This window comes from Notolabrus celidotus, chromosome 10 (genome assembly GCF_009762535.1).
Source record: "Notolabrus celidotus isolate fNotCel1 chromosome 10, fNotCel1.pri, whole genome shotgun sequence".
Taxonomy (NCBI): Eukaryota; Metazoa; Chordata; class Actinopteri; order Labriformes; family Labridae; genus Notolabrus; species Notolabrus celidotus.
This window is the reverse complement of record NC_048281.1, coordinates 2,009,604-2,031,846: the sequence shown is the minus strand read 5'-3', so window position 1 is coordinate 2,031,846 and position 22,243 is coordinate 2,009,604. Positions and strand designations below refer to the sequence as shown.

The following is a 22,243-nucleotide window of genomic DNA, read 5'->3' as shown; positions in this document are numbered from 1 at the left end:
CTGAGAGGCTCAGTTGTTCACAAGCAAGGATGGGGCGAGGCTCACCACTTTGTGAACAACTGTGTGAGCAAATAGTCCAACAGTTTAAGAACAACGTTTCTCAACGTACAATTACAAGGAATTTAGGGATTTCATCATCTACAGTCCATAATATCATCGAAAGATTCAGAGGATCTGGAGAAATCTCTGCATGTAAGCAGCAAGGCTGAAAACCAACACTGAATGCCCGTGACCTTCGATCCCTCAGGCGGCACTGCATTAAAAACCGGCATCACTGTGTAAAGGATATCACCACATGGGCTCAGGAACACTTCAGAAAACCACTGTCAGTAAATACAGTTCATCGCTACATCTACAAATTCAAGTTCACTAGCAAGGACCACGCCACACAAGGATATAAGTTTGAACATTTAATGAATTATTTGTGCGTAGTATGGCCCAGCAGAAGGAGACTCAGGATGAGGGTTCCGTCTCAGTGTTATCCTGCAGAGCTGATCTTGATCCACGTTGTACCTGGACGTACACAAGGGCATAGAAGAAGCGAGCACAAGTTGAGTGGAAGGGGATAAGGAAAAAGGTTAATTGAAGCAGAGAAAGGTGAGGGAGGGTTGAAGAATCACAGACAAACGGTTGGAGTAGGCTGGCTACGTTTAAGTGGGCTTGTCAGGTGATTGAGGGTGTGGTTTTAGGCGTGGTCCTGCTCCCGAATCTAACACCTTAGATTCATTTAAAACTCTACCATACAAAGAGAAAGCCACATATCATCAACACCAAGAAACGGCGCCGGCTTCTCTGGGCCCGAGCTCTTCTGAGATGGACTGATGCAAAGTGGAAAAGTGTGCTGTGGTCTGACTAGTCCAAATTTCAAATTGTTGAAAATCATGGACGACGTGTCCTCCGGGCCAAAGACGAAGAGGACCATCCGGATTGTTATCAGCTCACAGTTAGGAAGCCAGCATCTGTGATGTTATGTGTGTTAGTGCCCATGGCATGGGTAACTTGCACATCTGTGATGGTATGGGGCTGTGTTACTGCCCATGGCATGGGTAACTTACACATCTGTGATGGTATGGGGCTGTGTTACTGCCCATGGCATGGGTAACTTACACATCTGTGAAGGCACCATTAATGCTGAAAGGTACATACAGGTATTGGAGAAACATATGCTGCCATCCAAGCAACATCTTTTTCAGAGACGTCCCTGCTTATTTCAGCAAGACCATGCCAAGCCACATTCTGCACGTGTTACAACAGCATGGCTTCGTAGTAAAAGAGTGCGTGTACTAGACTGGCCTACCAGCAGTCCAGACCTGTCTCCCATTGAAAATGTGTGGCGCATTATGAAGCGTAAAATACGACAACGGAGACCCCGGACTGTTGAACATCTGAAGTTGAACATCAAGCAAGAATGGGAAAGAATTCTACCTACACAGCTTCAACAGTTAGTGTCCCAAACGCTTCTTAAGTGTTGTTAAAAGGAAAGGTGATGTCACACAGAGGTAAACATGCCCCTGTCCCAGCTTATTTGGAATGTGTAGCAGGCATCAAATTCAAAATGAGAGAATATTAGCAAAAAAACAATAAAGTTTATCAGTTTGAACATCTTGTCATATTCAATTGAATATAGGCTGAAAAGGTTTGCAAATCATTGTATTCTGTTTTTATTTTTGTTTTACACAACGTCCCAACTTCATTGGAATTGGGGTTGTATCATTAAAGCCAACAAACATGATCTGGTTCTTGATGGCTCACGTTTTAGCTCACAAGAATCATGAGCAGTATTACAAACCCTGCAGCCTTCATTTAGACGGATGTTTTTGGTGTCAGGGCTGAGGAGCTGTGAACACACGTGTCTGCGCACGCATGAGTGTGTCAGAGGGAGAAAGGCAGCGTTATTGTGTCCTCTGTCTGTTTCTACAGTTGTATGCAATGCTCTAGTTAATCTATTAAAGAGAGACAAAGGTATTGGTGTTCTATGAAACAACTCTGACAGCATTACGCTAACAATGGAGGGGTGTCAAGAAACTAAGGATGCATGTTTCCTCAACAGCCTCTTGTTTGACTGGTATTCTATGCCGAGTCATGCAGCACATGAGGTTTCTGGACAAATGCTGTTGAGTCACCAAATGTTGACAAAGAGGGGCGTTAATTCTCTACATGGTACAAAGGTGAGTATGTACAATATTTAATGTGTTTATTCTCCATCAGGCTTTGAATCCATTCACTGAGTACACAGGAAACATTAAGTCATGGTTGGTCCTTCCCATTTGAGTGCACAGTGTGTAGTGGGATGCTCCCTCTTCTTGTAAGAGGTCAATATTTAGTTTATCAAAGATGGGGTTTGAGCTGGTTCCACTATAAAGAATAATAAAGCTTCCAGGTCACTGACTCAATCTTGGTCTTAGTCAGACAAGCCTTTTCTTTCACTGTGTGCTCTGACGTACCAGACTGTTGCCTTATGGGATTTATTTGCTTCATACTCATGATTTATTATCTTGGAAACAAAGCAGCCAACCACATGGCTAACACTGCTCAGTCAATATCACACTCCTTGTCCAACAAAATGCTCCTCACCGCACTCTCTCACTGAGAATACAAATACCTTATGTGATGCATCAGACTCATGTGTTCGTTTCACATGTTGCCCCATCAATGATGCTCATGCATTGATTATGGTCTTTAGGGTAAACTGTGCATTTTCAAACTCAGCTTTTAAATCTAACGGCCAAACCTCTCTCCCACACTGACACTCCCTCCGTTCCACAAAACCCAACCTGCTTGATTTTGATTAGCTTGCCAAGGGGCATGCATCAGGCACAGCTGTTATTCTGTCACCTGACACCTCAGATACACCTTTTAGATAACTTATTATGTAAGAGAGAAACCCTATTTTCCCACCATGAAGAGAAGCTGATATTGTTTACATGACCTGCAGGTCTATCACATTTCTCCAAGTCTTTGTAAGGCTCAAATCGAGCGCTGTGTCCTCGGTAGCAGAAAAGAAACTGAGGCTGTTCTGTCTCAGATAAATGTATCAGGTAGAGCACAAATAGGTTTGGAGCATCTCAAGATTCAGATACTACTGTTAAAGGACAATGGACATTTGCTGCCATGTTAAATGAGCATTATCGAGCAGATCTTGGAAAAAACTGCAGTCAATATTCCATGGTACTCCTAACTTATTCAGAACTTCTCACTTTTAATGATTCAAGTAACAGGCACCTGTAAAATCTCTTTCAATGCAAAGAGCAAATCTTATATACAGCTAGGGTAGGTTAGACGGAGTCCTGAGGAAATGCTACATTCAAATTCATGCTAGTTTTCGGTGACTACCAACCCTAGCTTTAATATGGATGCACAATTTGGATTTACAGCTACAGTGTAGTCCTCTATTTGAAAATGAGATAGACACATGTCAAAGTAGAGCAGAAACACATTTTAAAGTTGTTGCAGAGAAAGGACTTGTTAATGACTCTTTGACATGCAAAGTTAGCTACAGTTAATGCACTTGATAGAGTTAAGGGGACAGATATTTGATGGTCTAACACATCAACACTCATGGTTATGGAAAGTTCAGTGACTCAATTCTGACCATTATTTGTCTGCTACAGAACTGTCAATTGAGCGTCTTTGTAATATCCAATAGCTAAGTACAACTAAGCTTCTCTGAAAAATGAACTCTTACACATAGCTCAGCATGATAAAAACTAACTGCAATGACTAGAAAGCATGTCTGTACAGAGGGTACCAGGTCAAGAGAAAAAGAGCCATGTACAAATCAAATACCAAATGCTTGTCCAAATGTTAACATGCAGTTATATGCAGTTATATGCAGTCTACGACACAGTTGTATGCACAAGCAAAGACAAAGCATGATTCTGCCACCAAATTATCTGAAGCTATGATACCAGTATCTTACTGGCTTCAAAACTCTTGTTTAAAATCCTAACACAATAAAATCTGTATGCATGTTTTTCTCTCGCCAGTCAGCAGAGGGCACAACAGCAACCATGTGTTCTGATACACGGAGACAGACTTGATGTGGTGAAACAAGGATCTTGGTGTAGTTTTTGACTCAAATCTCACCTTCAAAGAACACATTAAAAAAAAAATCTCAAATATCATAAAGTTCAACCTCTCAAATTTACGTCATATAAGATCTTTCCTCACTTCAAAGTCAGCAAAAGTTTAAATGCATGCAATGATATTTTCTCACATCACTTATTGTTTTACAATGTGTCACACACACAGCCAGCACTTTACACCCTATCAAGTCTCTCTTCAAGAAGACCATCAGAATTTTAGACAGGAAACCTCTCAACTTCCATTATTGCAATATAGTCAGGAGGTATAATATTTTAGACATTGAACATTTTCAAACCTACACTGACATCTGTCTTGTTTTTAAAGTTTGAAATTTGCTCAAATTTATCAAACAAAAAACACAACATGATAAATAATAGAACACAAACAAGAGGAGACTGTGATGTACCGAGACATAAAACCACATCCAGTCAGATGGTCTGTCAGAGGCACACAGTCCTGGAACAAACTACCAGCTCAGCTTGAGAACTACTGTACCTTTAAAAAAACACTTCAACATTAAAAACAAACCAGTCATGTACTCATGAATAATCTGTTTTCTCACTTGATGCCCGTTCCCAGGGCTTTGGTCTCACCTTCCATCCTTGTAATGTCACAAACGTTTATATGTAAAATCTGTTTGTAAGTCAGTTCATGTAGTGTCCTGTTAACTGTTTTGTGACATCCTGTAGTTTTAAATCTTGTTGTTTTATGTTTTATGTGAGTACCTGCCTTAGGACTACGGATGAAATTTAGCTACTGTGCTAAATCCGGCATATTTACATTGATGCATACTGTTGAAATGTTGATTCATGTGCTTTGTCCTAATCAAATAAACTGAAATTAAATCAAATCAAATACATGTGTACGGTTTGCAAATCAATGTGTACATATAGGCACCTGGCTCTTTTTCATTTATTGACCTTGCATCTGGGGAGCTCAGTATGATTGAGAAAACTTTATTTGACATGCATTCTAATTTTCAACTTTGACCCATGTCCCATCTGTTATAATGGTGGTGGCAGGCTTGAAAAAACCTGTACTGTTGCCAGCCACCAGGGGGAGTTCTAAAAAAGGATGGCTTCATTCAGGATTGCTGTTGATGTGTCTGTTTTGTTTTTAGTCAATGGTCTGAAAAGAGCTACATGATAAGATAAGATACTCCTTTATTCATCCCACAACAGGGAAATTCATGGAGTTACAGCAGCAAATAAGAAGGTGTACAGTACAAGAATTTCAACACGAATATATATATAAAAAAAAGTCCATCAGAGACGACAGCTTGGCCATAATCCTCCTGTCAGCCACCACCTCCACAGGGTCCAGGACTGAGCTGGCCTTCTTCACCCGTTAGTTCAGTCTTGCTCTCTTGTATCCTGTCCGCCCACAGCAGGTGAAATCCTTCCAATGTGTTTTGTGTCCGGTGTTAGCTCTGTAAGCATGATGCCACTCTGCCAGTATTCCCTCTGGTGCTGGGTTAGCTCGTCCATCTTATTGTAGATAGATCTTACATTCCCCATAACGGTGGGTGGAAGGACAGGTCCATGTCGTCTTTTTTAGCTTGCACCTCAGTACCAGCACGTCATCCTTGCCTCCTCCTCCTCAGTAGCATCGTTTAGCATCGAATTGCTACGGGCAGCTTACAGCTGATCTCGTCTGTAAACAATGTTACCATTGTTACACAGGATCTCCGGACACAGACAGGAACAAAAATAGTAAAAACACCACTGCAAACGTAGCCAGTTTGGTGTTGATGGCCAACAAATGAGTCATTAAAAGTCCTGACAGGCTCAACATACAAAGAGAACTAAACAGATATGAAAAAAAGTTAAAAAAGAAAAAGAACAACGAAGAGAGAGCTGCTGCAACAAGCAGCCACTCGAGCGGCGCTCAGCAACAGAAGAAAAACCTGTACTGTAGCCAGCCACCAGGGGGAGTTCTAAAAATGATGGCTTCATTCAGGATTGCTGTTGATGTGTCTTTTCCGTTTTAGTCAATGGTCTGAAAAGAGCTGCAAAAAACTGGATGTTGGATTTGCACATTTATTGTGGTAAAATCACCAAATGAGTGTTCATGTTGCATCATGAATACATTGGCTAAAGTAGTGTTGTGTTTGACACTGCTGAAAGCTGGTCGTGCTGACCCCAAGTTAGCAGAAATGCATCCAATGCATTTTTAAAAACAGCTGGATCTGTCATTTTTGTTTATCAAACAATAATCAACTGATGATTGGAATAAACTGAATACACAAGAAGAAAAACATTAGCAAACATTAATGGGTTTGTTTTTCTGGAAAACCCATGACAGACATCCTGCTCTTATGGTTCAGCATAATATACTGATGTACTCGCTGACCTATATTAGTTTTGCACGGGGCGTTCACTTGAGGAAACCTGAACTGGTCCCTTTGTGAACAAGACCCATATTTTAAAAGAGCACTTTTATGGGCAACGTGGCCAGAGCTTCAAGGGGAGGTTTCATGTTGGAAAAATGGTACATTTATCAGAGAAACCCAGATAACTAGAGCCTTTTGCAGCCTCTCGTATACACAGACTTCCTTCTGTGTCAAGAAAAAAAAACACACCACCAGTGTGTGGGTTGGAATAACATTTCCATTGCTCTTTTTTCTCTGTGAGAGAACAGTATGCTATTTTAAGGGTCGACATTGAAGGCTCCAAAGTATCCTAAGTGGTGCAGTGGTTGATCTAGATTAAGACTTGGTTTTGGAATATATATATGCTGTGGTTTTGGTTGTTGTGAATAATGCTGACTGAAATATGAACCTAAAGCCTCTGGCTTCCTTACACGCCTCCTATTGAATGAAAAAGAGCTTGGATTCAGAAATAACATCTACCATCATACGAAGAAAAAGAATCCTTGGCCTACAAAGTTTGCTCTATTATTCCCCACCACTCTCAGGGGTATGGTATATCTTTAAAGTCCAGTAAGGAACAGTTTAAGGAACTAGAAAATAACTTAAAAGTAAAGAGTCTAAACCTCATACAAACAACTAACTGTCCTTTATGCTGTCACTAAACTCAAGTGAAGAGGCAACACAGTGCATCTGTAACCAGTAAAAAGAGAAAAACTGATCAGAAAATATGAATGGTTGAGAGAAATTTAAAAAGAGCTGAGAAGCTTGAGAAAAAAGAGGATACCAGACAGAGGCTGCACATTTTTCAGAAACCCAGATGCTGACTCATGGTGAGTTAGCCTTTTTCATTTGCAGTCCTTCAAATTCCATGCACGGTTGAACTTGGTCAATAAAGTTCAATCAGATTCTGAGTTTCTGAAGGACTGGAAATCACTAAAGATCTGAGAAACAATATCACAAAGGAACGTATGTCGACACTTTGCGATATGCTGTATTCAGGGACATGTATGAATTATAGTTCTCCAGCTGCAAACTATGTAATTAAAGAAAAGAAGCCAAAGTCTGTTTGTCTCAGATAAGATTGAAGTTGCAAAGTTCTTACTGTACAAACTGATAACAGGTTTGTTGAACAATGTAATCTGTACAAGAAGGGATGCAGACCCTTCAGCATCTGGGTGGAATATTTGTTAAACTGTGATTGAAAAGTAATGTTTTCATCTTAGTTTTAACAGACTTCAGACCTCTGCTGACCTACCAGAGATAGACTTATGGTACAATGACGTAGTCCACTGAATAAGTGATTATTGCCATTTTAGTACAATGCAATGCAAGAAAATACAATCTCAATAATTGATGTCGTAAATATCTAATCTTGACATTTTTCTATTGATGAAGTATGTTCTAGAAAAGTGTTGTAACAAAACTTATTTCTTAATGCTAAACTTTACCAGCAGAGTTCTCAACCAAGCAACTTTCAGGGTGAGGGCCGAATATTGACCCGGACATATTCAGTAAAAAGAAATAACCTGTCTTGTTGCTCATAATCTCACTTTACTCTGTAGGTCATGAAGCGGCAGCAGTATGAGTGAGACTATTTTAAGATCAGTGAAAAACTCCTCACAGTGCCTTTAACCTAAAAGGAGAATAATAATCAACACAAAACTGCCATATCAATTGCAACGTAACCCTAAACAGGAACGCAGTCAAAAAAAGAGTTTATTACAGTTTCTCTGTGTTTCTGCTTAACTATAAAGACAATCAAGTGGTAAGTGTTGGACTTTTTTCACAGCAGGGGCTTTTATGAAAGTGCTGAGTCAGAGTCCTTACACTTCCAATGATCCAGAGATCATTTCCTGCTTGTCCTTGTAAATGCCATGAAATTTTCTCCTAAAATGTCAAGAATAGTTTATGAACTATAACCACATTTTAAGGACTTCTCTGTCGCTATACTTTAATGTCAGATAAAAAAAGTTTGGGGAACTAAAGGAAGAAGGCCGGAACCATCTCTAAGGAAGTGTGTCATTACTTGCAACACCAAGATCATAAAGATACATCTGATGACCTGCTGCAGAAATGGTGTGTAACAGAGGCTAAATGGGAGTAAGAAGCAACAGAACAATACATATATTGACTGACAAGCAGGAGTGTATACTGGCTACTGTTTTCTCATCCAACTTAACACCCAGTTACACAGACCGGACCTCTCAGTGGTGTGTCCACAACCTAATCTCCGGCAATCAAGCAGACAAAAACAAAGCAAACAGAGCTGGCTGGGTAGACGGGAGGATTGTCTGGGTGGTCCCGTTTCAAACTGACAGCCCGTAGAGCAAACAGGCCGATTTGTGTGCCGGACGTGTTTTTGAGTATAACTGTAGACTCAGGTGTTAAAGCTGCGGGGAAATCTCAATTAAGACTCTGTATGTTGTTTTTGGAAGGCTGATTCTGTGAGAGCTCAGATATCATTGGAGGCCTCAGGCTGAAGTGCCGCCCATCACCAATATTTATTCAAAAGAGATCACACGTACCTGCTCTGCTAGTGTCTTTGAGAGCTGCAGCTTCAGGGACATTTTCTGCAGTTTCTTACAAGAAAATCATACGTTTACTTATTCTGAAGCAGAAGCTTTGAATTAGATTATCTGCCAGCTATGTTGGCTAAGTAAGAGGCTAAACTCCTTAAACGCCTTAAACTAATGTTAAGATGCCAATTTAAAGGGATAATTCAGTTTGTTTTTAAGTGGGGTTGTATGAGTTACATTGCACTAGTTCTCCTGTTAGCCACAATGAGTGCTGGTGAGCTCTTCCCCTTTAATGAGAACATTCCCAGAGGACCGGCAGGCAAGCTAGGCTACAATTCTCTGGAGACAGGGACAACTCCTTCACATTGTTTCACTAAAGTTAAGAAAATATGGTCCAGGCACTCATCACGGTGTGATTGCATGCTCTACTAGAAAACATTGCAGCTCTTGACTTTGCCGTCAGAAACCCCCTTTGTTTTGGCACTATTTTCAGACGCACCTCACAGACCGGTGTTCTTCCGCTGCATGAGCACTGATACACGCCGATCAGCTGTTTGGATCAACAAGCACGTATCAGGATCAAGTAGCGGTATCGGTCTTTGGAGTGAATTAAGGATGCCAACCGCTGTGAAATACGAAAAAGAAGAAGAAGTAGAGTTAATTAAACTCACTTTTCTGCTAATTCAAAGATGGTACGTACTTGTCTTTACTCTAGCCCTTCAGGTCATGGACGTTTTTCAAATTTATCTTTGGAAAGTTGAAGAAAGTCAGTAAAACACTGATGTTTAGTAAGGCAGGGAACTCTGGATGACGAGTGATGCAGACTGGAGCCGTATGTGAGCCGCTGGTATCCTCTGATTCAGAAAGGTCCTGAAGTATTGTTGTCGCTAAGTCCCTCTCCTGACAGCAGAAGCTCTCTGGGTTCGTTGGCATGGGCTCACAGTTTACACACCGGCACCACCAGGTAACGAGGGATCTCTCCTGCTCACTCGTTAGCACAGAACTTTCTCCCCTCTCTTATTTGGTACATTGGGTCTGCATCTGGAGTTCTTCCTTTGTAAACTCTGGTTCATAGAGGTTTCTTGTGTCTTGTGTCCACAGTAAACAGCATGTCATCGTCGCTGTCAGAATCACTTATTTTTGCAGTTTTTGATCCTAAAAGTGCAGGCAGATCCAAACAGCTGATTGGCATGTATCCGTGCTCATGCAGTGGAAGAACATCGGTCTGAAAACCTGGTCTGCGAGGTGCGTCTGAAAATAGTGCCAAAACAAAGGGGGTTTCTGACGGCAAAGTCAAGAGCTGCAATGTTTTCTAGTAGAGCATGCAATCACACCGTGATGAGTGCCTGGACCATATTTTTTCAACTTTATTGAAATTACGCGAAGGAGGTGTCCCCGTCCGCGGAAAATTGTAGCCTAGCTTGCCTGCCGGTCATCTTGGATTTTTCTCATTAAAGGGGAAGAGCTCACCGGCACTCATTGTGGCTAGTGTAGCTCATACAACCCCACTTAAAAAAAACTGAAATATCCCTTTAAGACCCTCAAAATGAAAAACTGAAAAGGCTACTCTAGCCTAACCAGCTAACAAGCAGTACTAAACATTTAGTAGACAAAATGTAACATGAATATTGTTTTGGACTCTTGCTTCTTATAGCTCTGAGTCAGTTCCTTTCCTTTAACCTCCTTTAGCATTTTGTCATGGAGCAGCTCCTGTGAAAAACACCAGGTCATGTAGCTGAGAAATGTTGTGCTGCATTTGCAAGCCGCTAACTATATCTTGTTGTTTTCGTTACATTCTTTTGGAGGCCTGTTTCCTTTTGACCTTAAAATGAAAGTTAAGTCTAAATATCTTCTCTCCTTTTACATCTGCTGTTAGTCTTCAACCACTTCTGAGGACACTATTGGGACTTCACCTGAGTACCTGCCAGCTGCTAACTGTGTCTGTGTAATTCAGAGAGCTCTTGATACAAATGTCCAAACATGTATTATGCTATAGGTTTTTTTGCTTTGTTTTTTGCACATGATGTGATTAATGTGGTTAAAAGTGGTGCTATATAGAATATGTAGCCTCTGCACATTTAATCTCTTTTTTTAACTGGACCAGAAAAAAAGAACCAAACATTTGAGGTTTTGATGAACTACAAGCTACTTTACTAGTTAGCCTATAGGAAGCACATATCAAGGCTGGACTCACTTTAAGAATTTAACAAAGTCCTCAGCTGTAAGTTTAGGCCATAGACCTGAATCTAATGAACTTTTAAAAGAACACACACCTTGGTTTAACCAATCAAAGTACTGGACAGCTTTTCACAGTGCATCCACAATGACCATACCTTTGAATCCATCATATTCACCATATTGAAGATTATAACCTTTATGATGCCAAGATTTATTCAAGGCTGTAACAAATCTCACAAACAGCTGTTGCTTTGTTGCATTAGCAGACAGCGCCTCATCACCAGGCACTGAAATATGATTGAACACTGATAAAAAAAAATGCGTGTTCTGAGTGAGTTATAAATAAAGTCAGAAAGGGATTACCAAGAAATATGTGGCTGTTATATGGAAGTGTGGAAGGGAGGCCTTGCCTTCTACTGCCGATGTGTCATGTGCTCAGGTCTCGCTAAAGTAATTTATTTCCTTAGAGTCAGAGGAAAGCAACCTCAGACCTTGAGGATATAAATCAAGACAATGTCTCACAAGTTCAACATTTTTCAAAACAGTTCTGTCCTTGATCGACTTGACTTGATTTTAAATACTGCTCGCACCGGTTAGTGAGAACACAGTGAATACCTGAGGGACAAGACGAGACATTTGCCCTCAGCTGGTCTTTCAGGCTAAATGTGCTGATTAGCAGCCTGCAGTCCGACAGATGGGGAAAGACAACAGTCTTTAAATAGACATGGCAGGGTTATATTAGGAATCATTTACTCATAGTTAGCACTGAGAGCAGGTAGAAGGGTGGTTTAGGGTCACTGGGGTCACTAGTGAGGAGGGGAAGCCCTGTGGTGTTGATGACAAACCATCTTTAAAATCTGTGGTGGGTGGGGCTTCTTAGAAACAGTCCTGTACTGTCATCTAGCCCTCCATGGATTTCAGTCAGATCATTATCTTGAAATTCCCAAGTACATGTGGATTTTTATTAGTCCCATCAGCCCCTAACACGTCAACACTTCTTTGAATGTTTGAAGTGAGTTTCATGTAGTAAGTGGAGTGCTTCCTAATTTCTATACTAAGTGGAATTGTGAAAATATCATGTTAAGGTCGGTTTTGTTTGAGAAAACTGTATTTATTGACCTTACTGATTATAAAGTAGAACATGTGATTGGTTACAGCTGTCCATGAATGACAGGTGAAGGTGTTTGAAACCTGAAAATAACATTCCCCTGACTTTTGTTTCTTTACTGTTAGTGTTTATGGGCGTCTTCTTAGTGCACCTATTGTGTCACCTTCTTATCCTGCTTCTCTTATTGTTGTAATGTTTGCTTCTATACTTTTGTTTCTCCTTTTTAAACAGAAAGACAATATTTGCTTCACTCATTTGATTTAATCCTGTTGCTTTGTGAGTTTCAGAATATGTTTCAAGGGACACTTCAGCAACCTAAAGCTGCAGATCAGTTTCTGAATTTACCATTTTAAAAATATACATATTTATTGAACATTTAACTGTTTCAATGTTTTTTCTTACTCCACTCGCCCCAGAGAAGGACTGTGAAGACCACGAATTAAGACTCCCGCTGCCCCCTACTGGACAAAATAAGGAATTGCATTATTATAACAAACGGTAAATGGACTGTACTTGTATAGCATATTTTCTGGTCCTCTTATCACTTCAAGCACTTGATATCTCATCCACCCATCCACTCCACATGAATACACTGATAGCAGAGGAATCTGTGTAAAATACCCATCAGTATTAACTAATCTTATTCACATGTATTCACACACTGCAGGGTTGATGGTTAGGGTCACTTGTTCACGCTGTCATTTGGGCGGCCTCATCCAAAATCAGAAGGTTTTTTCTGTTTAGATGATACTCAGAACTAGAGTACCTCCCCTGTAATCTCCTAAATCAAGCTGATGTTACAACATGTTATCAAAGATATTAGGGACTGTTTGACTCATAACCTTCATTTTCAGTGAGGACATGACAAACGGTCTTCTCTTTGGGCCACATGTCACAACTCTTACCGCCCAAATGAGACCACATGCAAAAAATCTCTATTATCTTTGATGGTCTAAGTTTCACTGGTACATAAATTTTGTTTTCCAGTCCAGTTTAAATCAAAAGATTCTTCAAAGTTAGGAATTTCATTCACTTATTTCATCCAGATGTAATTGCTAATCCATGTATGACTTCTTTAGGGATCCATAGCTCATTCAAAATGCTGCTTGATTGTTTAATAGGTCCAGAAAGCAAGTTAACATCACCTCGATATTAGCGTCCCAAAACAGGAGCATGTCCAGAGGGCTGGTATGGGCCTCCCTTGAGAGCTGACTGGCCTGCCTATTCGCCACCTCAAATCCGAAACTGTGATTGGCCATTTGCCGTGTCAAAGGCAGGAGTTAAGTTAAATTAAACAGTTTGGATTGAGTTGCAACAGGCAGCTAGTATCTGTCTTTGCACATTAATGTATTACATTTAACTTTTGTTAGTACTTTAAATTGTGTCTTTGGACATGTATCTTTTGAGTTCTTAGGGAATCAAGCATGGAAAGTTCAAAAGGCATCATACACAGGAATGAAACATCTGAATGAAACATACACGTTTTAATGTCAGTTTAAAATAAGTGGACACAAGTGAATAAATAAACTCTTCATGTGTGTATGTTTATATTCTTTATGGTCACGCCTGCTTTAGTCAGTGCTGCAGCTGGACCACCCCAGTCCAAAAAGATGCCCCAAATACTGGAGCCTTTTTATTTTGGGATTCACTTCTAAATAAATTTGATTGTCTACAAATCCTGTCAGTATCCAACACTTCGTACACCTCACATTTATAGCATCACCAGATCCGCACCTCTACAGTTGCACACTGCCTTAGAAGAAGAAGAAGAAGAAGAAGAAGAAGAAGAAGAAGAAGAAGAAGAAGAAGAAGAAGAAGAAGAAGAAGAAGAAGAAGAAGAAGAAGAAGAAGAAGAAGAAGAAGCTGGGTACAGAGAAAGGCTACATTTTCTGGTTAAAAGGCCCACATGAGTTGAATAAACCAAAAACTATACAGACTGAAAATGAATTAATAAGGCTTATTTTACAACAAGGGAACCCTACATACACATTGTATTGTAATGCACAGGGCAACAAGTACAAGGTACAGGAATATATCATTGGTTCATTATAAAATCATTCAACAGTTACTTATGAGAACAGGAAAAGACAGTCAACATCAAACATCACTAAAAAAGAAAAACAAGCACACACATCCTGCAGACTGAAACCACAAGCACTGACAATCAGCTGCACAAAGCAACTTACTTTCAGCCTTGAATTTCTTAAGATTAAAAACCAGAGGCTCGAGCATTGACCCTTGTGGAGCCCCCAGATAATTTCTAGATTTCAATTTTTCCTTTTATATTTGCATTCATTAGAAGCTGAGACAGGAGACAGGAAATGTGGTGCCTAGAAAGATGACAAAGTCATGCAGCAGAGATCAACTGTCGACACATTTATTTTTCATGCAGATTACCTCAGATAGATAGTATCAGTGTTTGTCCAATACTTCCTCATGCACCATCTATCATTGCACAATTACTTGTACCTGATCAAGTGAAGGTTACACTCGACAAAGCATCATTCTTTGTGACCTTGCACATCAAGACAGGAGGGATAAAGCTCCAACCTTTGACTCTTATTGTTTTGACTTATTGGTTCTGAGTGATCAAGAAGAAGGGGAAGACCAGGTAAATAATGTTAATACCATATTTGTATTATTTCAAAGTTGCAGCCGAGCTTTGTTATTCAGAGTGATATTCATTTCTGTGGGAAGCTTGAGCAAACATTAGAGGACCTGTGCATAGCAGGCTAAGAAATACTTTAATGTTGTTTTCTGTCTTTTCCATTACATTTTAAAACATGTGATATCATAACACAATTCTGTCCTCATAAATGATCAGATAAAGGTCATTCAAACTAAAATTCAGATTGGTTTGTTTTTGTCTGTGACATGGACTGCAGCCTCTTGCCTGAGGGAAGGGTCTTGAAGTGTCTGTGTAAGGAAATTGTATGAGTACATAGTCAGTCAATGGATCTTCAGTTCCACCTTTCAAAGGAGTTAAAAATAAAGAGAAATACACTAAGAAGGGCTAATGCCCTCCATGTTCTTCAATAGCAGAATGTGCAGCAATGTAGAGGCTGCTGCTGAGTCTGTTAATTACAACCTCATATGGTTCTATAATGCGCTAATTAACATAAACTCATTAAAGGCCCTGTGAGGAGTTTTGAACTGGCTGAGAAACAGACTGAAAATGATACTGATGCCTCTTTATAACCTTCAATAGCAAGCAAGACCATCTACAACAACACTGACACCTTCTCTGTTGTAATTTTTAATGCCTGAAACCGCCCTGGGGGGGTAGGTCCCAGACCAGATAATGGACACCTCTCTTCAGAAACAGCCTTTCTTTGACTGTTTTCATGGAAAATAATCACATTGCCTGATAAAGTTGACTGTTGAACACAACAGGATGAGGCTTTTGTTGAAAACACTACTTTTGCATGTTTAGGACAAGAGATAAGAGGTATCACTTTGTCCACAAGGGGGCGCCAGAATTGACACAAAACAAAAGTTCCTCACAGCAGCTTTAAGCCACTGCTTAGAGCAAGTCAATAATTAGATGAACCAACACTTCCTCTTTAAATAGAGACAATACTTCGATTACTGTTTCCAACAACAAAGAGAAAATAATCTGCATCAGTGAACATCTTCGGGATCAAAGACGAAAGACCAAGTCCAAAATCTTGATGTGCTCAAAGACTCTAATCTCACCTTTGTTTGCCACATCAGAGCAATCAGCGTTTTATAAACATAAAAATATGCCCAGAGTTAGGGAATTGTGTCCCAAAAAGACCAAGAAAGACTGGTCCATACTTTAATTTAAACTAGGGTTGATTACTGTAACGGTGGTGAACAGGACTTCCTAAAAAGACTATGAACCGCTGCAGCTCCTTCAGAATGTAGCTGCTGGACTTCTCACCAGAACCACAAAAATGGAGCACATTACTTAGATAGTAAATCTCTGCACTGGCATCTATTCAGCTGCAGAAAAATGTCCTTAATAGTTTCAAAGTCATTGATCGGTTCAGGCCTGGAGTATATTTCTGACATGTTGGAAATTTATTAACTAATCAGGAACCTCAGATCTGATGACTCAGGCCAGCTACTAAAGCCCAGAGTCCAAGCTGAGCATGATGAAGCAGTATTCAGTCACAACGCTGCCTGGAACAAGAACAGTCTGTCATTAGAGATTAGATGTGTTCCATATTTCAACACTTTTTAAACAGATTAAAAACATGTCACACTTTGAACGAACCCCATCCTGCACTTCACCTTTATTCTACTGAAGTTTCAATTTGCTGTTATTGAACAGCACAAGTCATTTGTATGTCATTTTCAATCTCTTATAATTGTTTTAATGTCTCTTTTAGAATTAGTGTATTCTCCTTTAGTTAGAACTTATGCACTTTGTATTTCATCTATATTTCAGTGTGTCAATCTTATACTTGTTTGAGTATGTTTTTTTATAGTCCTTCAGTTATTTCTAAGAAGCACATTAAGTTTCATTTGTACGGATGAGGATTAGGGCCATTAAAAAAAAGAAATAAAATTAGGTCAATTCTTTTTTTTTTTATTATTATGATAAAAAAAAGTCAGAATTCTGAGATTAAAGTCAGAATCTTTTTATTTTGAAATTCCAAATCAGGTGTAGCTGTAATTGGCAGCATCACATTTTGAGGCTTTCTCCTTTCAGTCTGAATCAAAACATATCAGTGGAAACTGAGATTTATTGTAATGCCAAATATATAATTACCAGGCACTTTTTTATATGTCAGAAAAAAAAAACCTCAGAATTCTGACTTTAATCTAAGAATTCTGACTTTGTTCTCATAATAATAATAATAATAATAATAATAATAATAATAATAATAATAATAAATATATATTATATATATAATGTGCTTAATAAGTAAAACTGCCTTGCCCTACCCAATTGAATATTTTTTGGATAATCCAGCCGACAGGGCAGATCTTTGAAACAACTTGAAAATAGAGATCACTTTTTGGATACAACGTCAATGAGTTCAAAGGAGCAGTGAACCTCATGCTGCTTGTGTGTCACAGTGTAGTTTTCAGATGATAAGGCTCTGAAGTACCAGACTCAGTGTTATATCTGAGATCTAATCTTCTGTTGATTTAACCTAACCCAGGTCGATTTCCTTCTCTTCCTTCCTCCATTTCTACTTTGGCTGTCAATGTTGTTTTCAACATTTTCTAAATCTTAATTAATTAATTTTGATAATAAATCAGATACAAACTGTTTTGAAATGTAAAATAATGGAATTTTAACATGCAAATAAAAATGTGATTATAGTCCTTATGATCACTGTAAAGCAGTTTTTACCAGTGTGTTGTCTGGGAATCAAATAAATGCAATGAAATGCACTCAATGATCTTGACTTTTAGATTTTATAAATCAAACTATGACTTAGAGGTAGGGGACAGCTTCAATGTGCTTATTCGCTGAAATAGAGATATTTTAATCCTGTTTGACACAAAGTACACGTTACTTTGAACCTTTCAACTGAGCCCTCTTGGAGTTATCTTAAGTAAATGGTAAATGGACTTGTACTTACAGTATATAGCGCATTTGTAGTCTTTCTGACCACTCAAAGGACTTTTATAATTATTCTTCACATTCACTCACTGATGGTAGAGGCTGCTATAGTAAGGGACCATCAGTGTTAGCTAATCTCATTCGTTCACATTCACACACTGCTGAACAACAGCAATTTGGGGTTCAGTGTCTTGCTCAAGGACACTTCGGCATGTGACTGCCGGAGCTGGGTTCAAACCGCCAACCTTCCAATTGAAAGACGACCAACTCTACCCACTGAGCCACAGTGAAATGTACTATTCAAAAACTCAGTGGTGTCTTTATTTTCGATCACAGCAACTGCAAGAAGCAGGAAGACGCTTACACAGAACCACATCACGGTTACGCGCTAACACTGTCAGCCCTAGTTTCTCCCATTCTGTTGGTCTCCCATTCATAAATGATTATCTGTATTTGTTTTTAAAGTTCAATGAAGAGGGAAAGTCTCTAATAGTTAGTTGCAACGAAGAGCCTTTGACTGTGTCCAGTTACAGAGGTCACAGTTAGCTGCAGGTTAGCAATTAGAGCAAGACACTTTCACTGTAACTACAAAACAGAGGACAGTTCATAATGGATCAAAACTCATCATCCACCCAGACCATACAATGAGCAATCTCAGTTTGGGGGAAATTAAACTGACACATTTTTGGCAGGACTCCTTCTCTGTGATTTAGGTTCATTAAATACCCAGTACACAGTGAAGGTAGGTAATACCTAGAAAGAATAAAGGTTGAACTAAATATTTTTCTGCACTGTTATACTTTCATTCATTCACTGATACCTCTTCTACTGCATGTTTACAAACTGAAATGATGTTTCTTTCCTTTGTAGATGGAGGGATTAGATCTGAATTACTTTTATTCCCTTCTCAACTACACATACCCGGACTATTATGATAATGAAACATCCGCCCCCTGCAATGAAACTGTGCCTGGATTCAACAGCTTGGGCTTGACCATCACCTACATCATCGTGTTTGTCCTCAGCTTTGTGGGCAATGGTGTTGTAGTGTATGTGGTTTGCTTTATGAAAAAAGGTAGAGCAAGTACAGATACCTACTTGATGCATCTGGCGATTGCAGATCTTCTCTTCACTCTGACCCTCCCGTTCTGGGCCGTTGATGCTTATTACGGCTGGATCTTTGGCACTTTCCCATGCAAACTCCTGTCAGGCTTTCAGGAGGCCTCTGTGTACAGTGGTGTCTTCCTGTTGGCATGCATCAGCGTTGACCGCCACTTTGCCATTGTGAGAGCAACACGTGCAATGTCCTCCTATAGGACGCTGGTGAAGGTGGTTTGCTGCATAGTGTGGTCCGTGGCTGGATTGCTGTCCCTACCTGTGGCAATACATCGGGAGAGCTTGCATGCTGCAGATTATGGCCGGTACATTTGCTATGAAAACCTAACAGGAGAGAGCAGTGATCAGTGGCGTGTTGGCGTTCGCATTGTGCGCCATACAGTGGGATTTTTCCTGCCACTATTGGTGATGGCCTTCTGCTACGGCTGGACTGTTCTGACATTGTGCCGCGCCCAAAATCAACAAAAGCACAAGGCCATGCGTGTCATCCTGGCAGTGGTGGTAGCATTCGTCCTATGCTGGCTGCCTTACAACATCACCATACTGATCGACACACTCATGAAAGGCGGATCCCTGAAAGTGGAGTCGTGTGAAACTCGCTACAGAGTGGTGGCCATTTTCAGTGTAACCCAAGTGTTGGCCTTCATGCACTGTGCAGTGAATCCAGTGCTGTACGCCTTCATCGGGGAGAAGTTCCGTAACGAGCTGCTCTCTGCTCTCTACAAACACGGACTCATCAGCAAGAGGCTCCAGATGGCTTACCGGACGGGTTCTGTCAACAGTGCAGGAAGCATCAGATCAAGACTCACCTCTGCTTCGACCAACTAAGATGAAGTTTCTGCTCATACGCTCACATTGAGGTTATTTTCATTTTCCCCCTAAAACCTTAAACTGGTTAAATGACAAAAGTATGAAAGAATATTTCAGACCCAACAAGGGGTTGAATGTGTAATGCATATTTCATATTTTAAGAAGAAACTAAACAAAAGCAAAGCAAAACGGAGGTTCAATGAGAGATCATTTATCATTCATTTGGTCAAAAGGTAGCAGAATCCACGGATGTTAAAAGACTTTAACAGTTTATGTTCCCCCTTAATTCATGGCAGGAGACAGTTTCATACTAGCTGTTTTCAGTCTTTATGCTAAGTTAAGCTAATTAACAGTGCTTTCACACATGCTCAAAACAACAGAGCATGGAAACGGCTCTGGAAAAAAAAATCAAGATGTAATATTTTCTAAGTTATTCTGAGATTAAAGTCAAAATTCTGAGAAAAAAACCAGAATTTTGACTTTAATCTCAGAACTAAAAAAAGATATATTGCACCTTAATTTGTTTTCCCAGCGGCCCCTCATCCTCTTCTGTACAAAACTCCCCTAAACAGCCTGCAGTTCTCCAGGTGGGCTACACGTGTGAACAAACAGCACAAATTTGAACCCTGACTGTCCCTGGACTTCTGCCTGCCAGCCCCCTGGTAAACCCCTGGTAATATTCCTGTGTACTCAAGGTGATCCATTGTGAGAACACAACAGGTTAATTCATATTCATGTCATGAATCATCACTCTTTTACCAAAAAGAAATGCTACCATAGCTTGAATCAATAGCAGAGACTGTCAGTTTGAGCATGTTTTAGGGCTCTGTTATGAAAGCTTTATTCACAATTTTAGGAGAAGTGACATGGCACTGTGGACATGAGGGGGAAGCATCTCATTATTTTGCAACATCTACCTTTAAATATGATGAAATTGCGTTTTGACTAGAGGAAGTTTTTTGTCCTGAGATCACACGATAGTGAAAACACAGACCATTGACGCAAAGAGATTATCGACACAGGAAGAAGTGATGAAATCTGCTCTCTGTTTTAAAAAAAAAAAAACAGGTCCTTTTTAATCAATAACACCTGCAGGATCTGAACAAACTGCTCGACTTGACTTTTTGATGCAAAAATACCTTTTGTCATGAATACATAAATCATTCTTCTTTTTAAGTTATGCTTAAAAATATACGTCCACAAATACAGTACAGTGTGTGTGCATACCTTTGTGGGTGGTTAATGTAAAAAGAAGATGTATCTTCATGAGAAAATTTGCAGCAGCAATGGTTGCAACACACTGATGGGAGGTTTCCACATGGTTTGATGTAAATTCTATAGAAAAAAAATGAAGGGTTATTTCTATTGCTCAAAGTTATTTCATATGTTTCTGCAAGTGCTAATGCAAGTTATAAGATTTCAAAGTTTTTAGGGGGCTTTTGTCTTGATTTGATCGGACACTTAAAGAGAGATAGTCTCATTCATCAATATCAGGCGTTTTTTGACCAGAGGGACTTTACCCTGGAACTAGGGACTTTACCCCTGAACTACGTGCGTTTCGACCGGTGGACCCAAGGTCTAAATTTAGTTCAGGGGTAGATAATCTCCCCCCTAAAAAGCTCCTGCTAGGGGGGGTAGTACTTTTCAAAGGTCCCAGGGCTTTCTTGGGGCAGGGCCTGCAATGCTGAACATGTGTGATTGGTAGATTAACCACAGTGTTTTTATTCCTCCCTCCGTCCACAATAACATCACACACATCTGTGATTCACTTGATTTCTCTTTCTTTCATTAGTTTTGATTTGTTCTATCTTTTTTGTATGTGTGTGTACTTTTCAAAAGAAGAAGCTGTGATTCTCTTGATTTAGCAGCTTGTAACAGTAGTCTTCTCTCAGCCCACCGTGAATGCGTCTCTCCCGGTGTTACGGTTTTAAAAGTGACCCTGTAAATTGGAGACCTTCAGCTGAACGTGTCAGTGTTTGTGGAGTTTACACAGCTGTTGAAACACAGAGGGAGTTCCTGGGAATGCAAACTAGTTTAGTTTTTATTAAGATTTCAAAATATCCTCATCAGATATTTAATGATGGTCTAAAGACGTTTATGAGGGATGCATCCGGCTGAAAGTCTCCAGTTAACAGGGTCGCTGTTTAAACCAAAACACCGACCGATCTCTGCCACGGCTTTTTGAGTTAAAAGGATTTTAAAGCCGTGTTGAAACGTCTTTGCTACTCTTCTCACGTGTTGATTCAGATGTTTCAAATGTTGATGCATTTTTGTGTACAGCCAGATAGCTCAGCTGAAATGAGGATAATGTCATGAAACAAGGGTTAAAACCTCCTCTTATTTTTATTTTTGTTTTTATTTTTATTGCTCTCTTCTTCTTGTACACATGTTCGGCACTTACACTTGTTTTTTTCGACCGTCAGCAAATGGCTTTTGTTGTTCAAAAACTTTCAAGGCATGTGAACATGTAGCTTTTACTCAGCTTAAAATAAAACCCCAAACTCTGAACCATGTGT

The 22,243-nt window shown here is 39.8% G+C and overlaps 1 protein-coding gene across 1 annotated transcript; it reads left to right on the top strand.

The window, feature by feature from the left end:
- The first annotated feature begins 14,573 nt into the window (after nt 1-14,573).
- Nucleotides 14,574-22,235, top strand: cxcr2 (chemokine (C-X-C motif) receptor 2). Its single transcript, XM_034693242.1, has 2 exons — nt 14,574-14,870; nt 18,672-22,235. Exon 2 carries the CDS (start codon nt 18,672-18,674, stop codon nt 19,743-19,745), a length of 1,074 nt encoding a protein of 357 aa, XP_034549133.1. The 5' UTR covers nt 14,574-14,870; the 3' UTR covers nt 19,746-22,235.
- The last annotated feature ends 8 nt before the right edge of the window (nt 22,236-22,243 follow it).

What these genes read in the sequence shown, in the direction of transcription:
- cxcr2 (XM_034693242.1), top strand. Translation starts at nt 18,672, where the DNA reads ATGGAGGGATTAGATCTGAATTACTTTTATTCCCTTCTCAACTACACA.